The sequence below is a fragment of the Notolepis coatsorum genome, assembly GCF_963971535.1.
Source record: "Notolepis coatsorum genome assembly, chromosome: 14".
NCBI classification, from domain to species: domain Eukaryota; kingdom Metazoa; phylum Chordata; class Actinopteri; order Aulopiformes; family Paralepididae; genus Notolepis; species Notolepis coatsorum.
The window spans coordinates 87,541,031-87,551,030 of record NC_140178.1 but is presented as its reverse complement, the minus strand read 5'-3'; the positions used below and the strand labels follow the sequence as shown (position 1 = coordinate 87,551,030).

General features: G+C 49.7%; 1 protein-coding gene across 1 annotated transcript in view; it reads left to right on the top strand.

Annotated features, from left to right (window-relative positions):
- myo15aa (myosin XVAa) overlaps window positions 1-10,000 on the top strand; it is a gene marked incomplete at both ends in the record, with an annotated part of 162,716 nt that overhangs the window by 53,389 nt on the left and 99,327 nt on the right. Inside the window, 4 exon segments of the mRNA XM_084329168.1 lie at window positions 305-422; window positions 1,928-2,103; window positions 2,563-2,651; window positions 3,295-3,425. Coding sequence (XP_084185294.1) covers window positions 305-422; window positions 1,928-2,103; window positions 2,563-2,651; window positions 3,295-3,425 — 514 coding nt within the window.

Sequence of the window (10,000 nt, the reverse complement as noted above, 5' to 3'; positions counted from 1 at the left end):
GAAACTGAAACTAACACACACACACACACACACACACACACACACACACACACACACACACACACACACACACACACACACACACACACACACACACACACACACACACACACAGCTGGTGATCAACATGGACAGAGTGGTGATGTCTTGTTTCAGGTGACACTGCCTGGGTTATATCATATTTAAAATACATACTGTAACAATGTGACATATTGCTCTGTGTGTATGTGTGCGTATTTGTGTGACTGTGTGTGTGTGTGTCTGTGTGATTGTCTGTGTGTTTATCTGAATGTGTGTTCCCCAGGTATAAGTCACTAGTCGGGGTGAAGGTGCCCCCTGCCCCAGAGGGAGAGAACTGTGTGATCATGCTGAGCAAACTGTGTCCCCTCAGACCAGGAGCCTACCATGTAGGAGTCACTAAGGTAAACTGTGTCTCAGACCAGGAGCCTACCATGTAGGAGTCACTAAGGATTTTTAACATAGCCTATCATTTTCTACACATTTTTCCAATCTAGAAACACTGGTTAACAATATATTTCCAGGGGCTGCATGATAGTATCCGCTTTCCTACTCAACTAATTGGTAAAAATGTGATTATTTTGTATTGATGGCACAGATTTGCATAGGCTACTTACATATAAACATGTGATCACTCTAGGATAGTGTTATTGTGATATTTGACCGTCAAAACATGGGTCTAGACACCTCATTTGTTCAGTTATCTGCAATATTGGCTGAGATATATGAAACAGATTTTCTTGCGATTTTTTTGATAATCGCGTCATTAATTTGCATATAAATGATACATGGGACACTCTGACAGATTTTTAACATAGCCTATCATTTTCTACACATTTCTTCCTATCTAGAAACACTGGTTAACAATATATTTCCAGGGGGTGCATGATAGTATCCGCTTTCCTACTCAACTAATTAGTAAAAATGTGATTATTTTGTATCGACGGCACAGATTTGCATAGGCAAAATTACATAGAAACATGTGATCACTCTATGGATAGTGTTATTGTGATCTTTGACCCTCAAAACATGGGTCTAGACACCTCATTTGTTCAGTTATCTGCTATATTGGCTGAGAATCATGAAACTTTTGCGATTTTTTGATAATTGCATCCTTCATTTGCATATAAATGATACATGGGACACTCTGACAACTTGTTAACATAGCCTATACATTTGTTCACCTTTTTTCCATTCTAGAAAGTCTGGTTAGAAGTATATTTCCGGGGGGTGCATGATACCCCCCTCTATCTAACGTCACGGTGACCAATCGCGGCCACTCTTATTGTCTGGGACCAAATACGGCCACGCCCCACTCCCAGCAAAAAGTGGGAATCTCTAGAATGGGTTTGGGGCGTCGCTGTATACGGAAGTAGCTCTCAAGGTGACGATTAGACAACACTTTTTTGTTGTCAGTAGATGGCAGCATTGGTTTAAAATTAAAAGCTGAAAATGTTGAGAACTACAACACTGCATTTCCCAAGAGCGTTAGCACAAGTCGCAGGTCACTGGGATGTGTTTATATTCTCCGACGTGATCTGAACAGCGTTAAACGATACTGCGACCTCGGTATAGCGACCGAGAATGGCCAACTAATTATCTTAACAAAAGTGCGCTGGTAGCGTTACATATGTTGTCTAAAGGGGGACATATGGTACAATTTAAGATTCTAATGATAATCGGCATATGAAGGACAACATAGAGCATCGTTAATTTGTAAGAAACCTCAATGAAAACGGCGCAGGGTGCTATTGTTATGAAAATGTGATAGAATCCTATAAAAATGTGGACGCATTTGGCCTACGTTCCGTTACTAGAGTCTAGTAGATAGAGGGGGGTATTATAGTCTAGTAACTAGACTATATTACATGTGTCTAACGACCATCTACTGTGTGTGTCTCTATGCCAGTTGTTTCTGAAGGAGGATATCTACCAGCTGCTGGAGAGTAAACGCGAGGGAGCCCGTCAGCTGGCAGCCCTCACCCTGCAGCGCTACACGCGGATGTTCTTCGTCAGGTCGCGCTTCACCGCCTTCCGTAAGAAGATCATCGGGCTGGAGGCCCACTGTCGAGGCTTCCTCAGCAGGTACCCTGGCCCACCCCGACGCGGTGGTTATAGAAGCCCACTAGCCCCGGAGGCAATGTCATGAATCCCATTTAGCTTGGGGGTTTCTTAAGGGGAACGTAATAAACTTAACTCTTTCACTGCCACACTACCAAAGGGTTAACCCTTTCACTGTGAACAATACAGCAGGTTAACCCTTTCACTGCCACACTACAGAACCTCTTAACCCGTAAACCTCTTTAGGACGATTTGCCCACCGGCACTACACGGCACTTGCGTGCAAACGTCTAGCGGCTCCGGTCTGCGACCAAATCCGTTCAGCGGTTCTCGAGTTACATGCCGATATGTCAGGCGTGTGACTTCTTACACGCGAGCCTCAGATTACCACCCCTGACTCCTGAGGCTATGGAACTGGTTGCAGACCTCTTGATTCCTTTCCCTTCTTCTATCTCTCCATCTCTCTGTCCATGCCTCCACCAGGAAGCGCTATGTGAAGATGAGGGAGAGTCTGGTCAAGTTCCGTTCTCTCGTTCACATGTACGTCAACCGTAAGAGATACATCAAGGTAGGTTACAGTTCCATTGACTTCTTACCTCAGGCTCAGGCTCAGTTTGGCTCTTAGTATTGTGTATATTATGGAATCATATCACTGTCAGAATGTGTGTGCGAGACAATAGCTGTGTTCTTGTGTTTTTCTTTTAAAAGTTACAGTACGACTGTTATTTGTATTTTGGCTTTGGGTTGTTTCAAATGTTAATAATGTGACTGACTGTTGTGTGCTGTTGCAGCTGAAGCTAGAAGCTAGGAGGAAAGTTGAGGAGGAGAGGAGGAGGAGAGAAATGGTGAGGAGACCTTCTATTTGTCTTCCATTTGCTTGTCTTTCTCATTGTATTTTCTGTCTGCCTGTCTGTCCTTCTGTATGATGATCTTCTCTCTCTCTCTGCCCCCCCTCTCTCTCTCTCTCTCCCTCTCCCTCTCCCTCTCCCTCTCCCTCTCCCTCTCTCTCTCTCTCTCTCTCTCTCTCTCTCTCTCTCTCTCCCTCTCCCTCCCTCCCTCCCTCTCTCCCTCCCTCTCCCTCTCTCTCTCTCTCTCTCTCTCTCTCTCTCTCTCTCTCTCTCTCTCTCTCTCTCTCTCTCTCTCTCTCTCTCTCTCTCTCTCTCTCTCTCTCTCTCTCTCTCTCTCTCTCTCTCCCCCCCCCCTCTCTCTCTCTAGCTGGTAGGGAGTTACATTCAGACTGTCTGGCTCTGCTCCAGGCTCCTCACATCCAGCAGGAGGCCCAGCTACCCCTTCCCCTGGACATCAACAACTATCCCTTCTATCGCTATGTACAGGTCTACTTTAAGGTATTCTCCTTAGAGCACACACACATTCCCTTAAAGGAACACTCCAACATTTAGCATAATACACTTATTTGCCATCTTCCCCAGAGTCGAGACGAGAAGATTGATATGCATTTCAGTCTGTTTTGGAAGGTAGAATCTGTACTGTCGTCAAACAGTGACCTCTAGGCAAAGATGACAACATAGTACTGTGCTTTGTTTTAGTTTGATGTGTGGATTGGATTTCAGAGGATATACGGGTGTTTACCAAGAGAGGTCTAGAAAAAATCACAGTATAATAAGTTACTAGATCAGATAAGCTAAGACAAGATATTCCTTTATTGAAATGTAGGCATAATAGCAGTAGCACTTAGCTGTAGCACGCTCTCTGTAGCACGACCCTCTGTAGTGACCCTGTAGAGACCCTCTGTAGTGACCCCCTGTAGTGACCCTCTGTAGAGACCCTGTAGAGACCCTCTGTAGTGACCCTCTGTAGTGACCCTGTAGAGACCCTCTGTAGTGACCCTCTGTAGTGACCCTGTAGAGACCCTCTGTAGTGACCCTCTGTAGTGACCCTGTAGTGACCCTGTAGAGACCCTGTAGAGACCCTCTGTAGTGACCCTCTGTAGAGACCCTCTGTAGTGACCCTGTAGAGACCCTCTGTAGTGACCCTGTAGAGACCCTGTAGAGACCCTCTGTAGTGACCCTCTGTAGAGACCCTCTGTAGTGACCCTCTGTAGAGACCCTCTGTAGTGACCCTCTGTAGAGACCTCTGTAGTGACCCTCTGTAGTGACCCTCTGTAGAGACCCTCTGTAGTGACCCTCTGTAGAGACCCTCTGTAGTGACCCTCTGTAGTGACCCTCTGTAGAGACCCTCTGTAGTGACCCTCTGTAGTGACCCTCTGTAGAGACCCTCTGTAGTGACCCTCTGTAGCACGACCCTCTGTAGTGACCCCTGTAGTGACCCTCTGTAGAGACCCTCTGTAGAGACCCCCTGTAGTGACTCTCTGTAGAGACCCCCTGTAGTGACCCTCTGTAGAGACCCTCTGTAGTGACCCTCTGTAGCATGACCCTCTGTAGAGACCCTCTGTAGTGACCCTCTGTAGCACGACCCTCTGTAGTGACCCTGTAGTGACCCTCTGTAGCACGACCCTCTGTAGTGACCCTCTGTAGTGACCCTCTGTAGCACGACCCTCTGTAGTGACCCTGTAGTGACCCTCTGTAGCATGACCCTCTGTAGCACGACCCTCTGTAGAGACCCTCTGTAGAGACCCTCTGTAGAGACCCTCTGTAGTGACCCTCTGTAGTGACCCTCTGTAGTGACCCTGTAGAGACCCTCTGTAGAGACCCTCTGTAGAGACCCTCTGTAGTGACCCTCTGTAGAGACCCTCTGTAGTGACCCTGTAGTGACCCTCTGTAGTGACCCTCTGTAGTGACCCTCTGTAGAGACCCTCTGTAGAGACCCTCTGTAGAGACCCTCTGTAGCACGACCCTCTGTAGAGACCCTCTGTAGAGACCCTCTGTAGAGACCCCCTGTAGAGACCCTCTGTAGAGACCCTCTGTAGCACGACCCTCTGTAGTGACCCTCTGTAGTGACCCTCTGTAGAGACCCCTGTAGAGACCCTCTGTAGTGACCCTGTAGTGACCCTCTGTAGTGACCCTCTGTAGAGACCCTCTGTAGAGACCCTCTGTAGAGACCCTCTGTAGCACGACCCTCTGTAGAGACCCTCTGTAGAGACCCTCTGTAGTGACCCTCTGTAGAGACCCTCTGTAGTGACCCTCTGTAGAGACCCTCTGTAGCACGACCTCTGTAGAGACCCTCTGTAGTGACCCTCTGTAGAGACCCTCTGTAGTGACCCTCTGTAGAGACCCTCTGTAGAGACCCTCTGTAGAGACCCTCTGTAGAGACCCTCTGTAGAGACCCTCTGTAGTGACCCTCTGTAGTGACCCTGTAGTGACCCTCTGTAGTGACCCTGTAGTGACCCTCTGTAGAGACCCTCTGTAGTGACCCTCTGTAGTGACCCTCTGTAGTGACCCTCTGTAGTGACCCTCTGTAGTGACCCTCTGTAGAGACCCTCTGTAGAGACCCTCTGTAGAGACCCTCTGTAGCACGACCCTCTGTAGAGACCCTCTGTAGAGACCCTCTGTAGAGACCCTCTGTAGCACGACCCCCTGTAGAGACCCTCTGTAGTGACCCTCTGTAGCACGACCCTCTGTAGAGACCCTCTGTAGTGACCCTCTGTAGTGACCCTCTGTAGCACGACCCTCTGTAGTGACCCTCTGTAGAGACCCTCTGTAGTGACCCTCTGTAGCACAACCCTCTGTAGTGACCCTCTGTAGAGACCCTCTGTAGAGACCCTCTGTAGTGACCCTCTGTAGTGACCCTCTGTAGTGACCCTCTGTAGTGACCCTCTGTAGTGACCCTCTGTAGAGACCCTCTGTAGTGACCCTCTGTAGTGACCCTCTGTAGTGACCCTGTAGAGACCCTCTGTAGTGACCCTCTGTAGAGACCCTCTGTAGAGACCCTCTGTAGTGACCCTGTAGAGACCCTCTGTAGTGACCCTCTGTAGAGACCCTCTGTAGAGACCCTCTGTAGAGACCCTCTGTAGAGACCCTCTGTAGAGACCCTCTGTAGTGACCCTGTAGAGACCCTCTGTAGTGACCCTCTGTAGAGACCCTCTGTAGTGACCCTCTGTAGTGACCCTCTGTAGCACGACCTCTGTAGAGACCCTCTGTAGAGACCCTCTGTAGTGACCCTCTGTAGTGACCCTCTGTAGTGACCCTGTAGAGACCCTCTGTAGTGACCCTCTGTAGAGACCCTCTGTAGAGACCCTCTGTAGTGACCCTCTGTAGTGACCCTCTGTAGTGACCCTCTGTAGTGACCCTCTGTAGTGACCCTCTGTAGTGACCCTCTGTAGTGACCCTGTAGAGACCCTCTGTAGTGACCCTCTGTAGAGACCCTCTGTAGAGACCCTCTGTAGAGACCCTCTGTAGTGACCCTCTGTAGAGACCCTCTGTAGAGACCCTCTGTAGTGACCCTCTGTAGAGACCCTCTGTAGTGACCCTCTGTAGAGACCCTCTGTAGTGACCCTGTAGAGACCCTCTGTAGTGACCCTCTGTAGAGACCCTCTGTAGTGACCCTCTGTAGTGACCCTCTGTAGTGACCCTCTGTAGAGACCCTCTGTAGAGACCCTCTGTAGAGACCCTCTGTAGTGACCCTCTGTAGTGACCCTCTGTAGAGACCCTCTGTAGAGACCCTCTGTAGAGACCCTCTGTAGTGACCCTCTGTAGTGACCCTCTGTAGAGACCCTCTGTAGTGACCCTCTGTAGTGACCCTCTGTAGAGACCCCCTGTAGTGACCCTCTGTAGTGACCCTCTGTAGAGACCCTCTGTAGTGACCCTCTGTAGTGACCCTCTGTAGAGACCCTCTGTAGTGACCCTCTGTAGAGACCCTCTGTAGTGACCCTCTGTAGTGACCCTCTGTAGTGACCCCTGTAGAGACCCTCTGTAGAGACCCCCTGTAGTGACCCTGTAGTGACCCTCTGTAGAGACCCCTGTAGAGACCCTCTGTAGAGACCCTCTGTAGAGACCCTCTGTAGAGACCCTCTGTAGTGACCCTCTGTAGAGACCCTCTGTAGAGACCCTCTGTAGAGACCCCCTGTAGAGACCCTCTGTAGAGACCCTCTGTAGAGACCCTCTGTAGAGACCCTCTGTAGAGACCCTCTGTAGAGACCCTCTGTAGAGACCCTCTGTAGAGACCCTCTGTAGAGACCCTCTGTAGAGACCCTCTGTAGTGACCCTGTAGAGACCCTCTGTAGTGACCCCCTGTAGAGACCCTCTGTAGTGACCCTGTAGTGACCCTCTGTAGAGACCCTCTGTAGAGACCCTCTGTAGAGACCCTCTGTAGCACGACCCTCTGTAGTGACCCTCTGTAGCACGACCCTCTGTAGAGACCCTATGTAGCACGACCCTATGTAGCACGGTCCTGTAGTGACCCTCTGTAGAGACCCTGTAGCACGACCCTCTGTAGTGACCCTCTGTAGAGACCCTGTAGCACGACCCTCTGTAGTGACCCTCTGTAGAGACCCTCTGTAGTGACCCTCTGTAGAGACCCTCTGTAGTGACCCTCTGTAGTGACCCTCTGTAGTGACCCTCTGTAGTGACCCTCTGTAGTACGGCCCTGTAGTGACCCTCTGTAGCACGGCCCTGTAGTGACCCTCTGTAGCACGACCCTGTAGTGACCCTCTGTAGTACGGCCCTGTAGTGACCCTCTGTAGCACGGCCCTGTAGTGACCCTCTGTAGCACGACCCTGTAGTGACCCTCTGTAGTACGGCCCTGTAGTGACCCTCTGTAGCACGACCCTCTGTAGTACGGCCCTGTAGTGACCCTCTGTAGCACGGCCCTGTAGTGACCCTCTGTAGCACGACCCTCTGTAGTACGGCCCTGTAGTGACCCTCTGTAGCACGACCCTCTGTAGCACGACCCTCTGTAGTGACCCTCTGTAGTACGGCCCTGTAGTGACCCTCTGTAGCACGACCCTCTGTAGCACGACCCTCTGTAGCACGACCCTCTGTAGTACGACTCGTAGCGACCCTCTGTAGCGACTCTCTCTTGACACACTCACTGTATTTCTCTGTAGGAACCAAAGTTTGGGATGCTGATGGCTCCCCTGGAGTCACCACTGACCCGCACAGACGAAGACCTGAAACATGAAGCTCTGGACCTCTTCATCATGGTAAGATGAACTGTGCTCAAGAGAAGACTGGTGCGTTTCACCACACATATTATCATATAGCAAAACCATGTTTTTTCTCTCAAAATGATGATTTGAATGCAACTATGTAAAAATAAAAGTATTAGTTGAGGAGAAACAGGTTCTGAGACCATGTAAGCCTAAATATTTACAAGGGCTTGAAAAGATTCCTCTTTGAACCTGTTTGCTCTAATGTTCTAAGTCGATGTTCTCTGGGTTCTCCAGGTATTGAGGTTCATGGGGGACCCCCACCTGAATGGAGCTCAGGAGAACCTGTTTGGGAACTACATCATCCAGAGAGGCCTGTCGTCGCCGGGTTTAAGAGATGAGATCCTAGCTCAGGTGGCCAACCAGGTTTGGAGGAATGGTAACCCTGACAACGCGGAGAGGGGGTGGCTGCTGCTGCTGGCCTGTGCCTGTGCCTTTGCCCCATCGCCCAAGCTCGACAAACACCTGCTCAAGTGAGATATTAGGGCCGCTCCCTCTTATAGTCAATTAGTCAAGTAATTGTTCGGTCTGGTCTCAGTCAACCAAGACAATTGTTATGCCTGAAATCCCTCAGTAGCTATACAATCAGACAGAAGTTTCTAAACCTACTACCCACACTCTATGCTTTTAGAACCTACTGTCCAGTAAGTAAAAAATCTGCTCATGTTTGTATAAGTATATGTTTTGTTTTTTAAGTTATGTTAAGTATAAGTCGTTCTTTTTGTCACATTGCATATTATTAATGTCAACAGTAGCGAAATACGGTGTGGCTGGGAAGGATAGAGGTCTAAGCACTTGCCTACCACCGCAGAGACACAGGTTCGATTCCCAGCAGTGTTACCTCCGGCTTTGTCTGTCGTCTCTAGGAACACAATTGGCAGTGTTTGCACTTTGCAGGTGGGAAGCCGGTGGGATATGACTCCTGGTCATACCCAAACTACTAGTTGATTGGGGCGCCTGTTCAGCAGGGAGGGGATCTGGGGGGAAATGGCATAAACCTCCGTGTGTGTTACTCTCTCCCAGTGAAACTCCTCGCTGTCAGGTGAAAAGAAGCGGCTGGCGACTCCACATGTATCGGAGGAGGCATGTGGTAGTCTACACCCTCCCCAGACCAACAGAGGAGACATGTGGCTACACCCTCCCCAGACCAACAGTATGGCAGCATGTGGTATTCTACACCCTCCCCAGACCGACAGTATGGCAGCATGTGGTATTCTACACCCTCCCCAGACCGACAGTATGGCAGCATGTGGTATTCTACACCCTCCCCAGACCGACAGTAGGGCAGCATGTGGTAGTCTAGTCTACACCCTCCCCAGACCTACAGTATTGATAGGAATGGCCTTGTTTTTCAATGTGTATATAATGTAAATATCTGTAGATGACAGCATCTACTCGTAGATCTCAAAGGAGGAGGACAACAGAGAGAGAGTGTGTGTTTCAGAGCAGCAGGCAGAGACCTGGAGATGGGGGGGGGGGGGGGGCGACTGTGCAGATCAGGGCCTTTATCAGGTGCCGAGGTCATTACCACCACAGCAGCGCGCTTTGTTTTGGGTAATCGGTGCCGGTAATATCAACATCACCGTTGCTATAGTGATTTGTGTCAAAAGTGCCGTTGCCATGGTATCTGCTGTGAGTTCTTCAGAAGACAAATTAGACTAAGACACGAGGCGGAGACGAGCAGACGCGTTGACAGAGACTTTGAAACGATCCCTCCTCCCCTCGCGGGGGGAGGAAGGGAATGCCACGACATCGCTAGCTTCGGCTAACAGGGAAGGGTTTTTGGCTAACGACGAGGCCTCAACCACCATTGGACTAAAAGCAGAAGAGACGGTAGAATAATGAATTTCGTTTTTC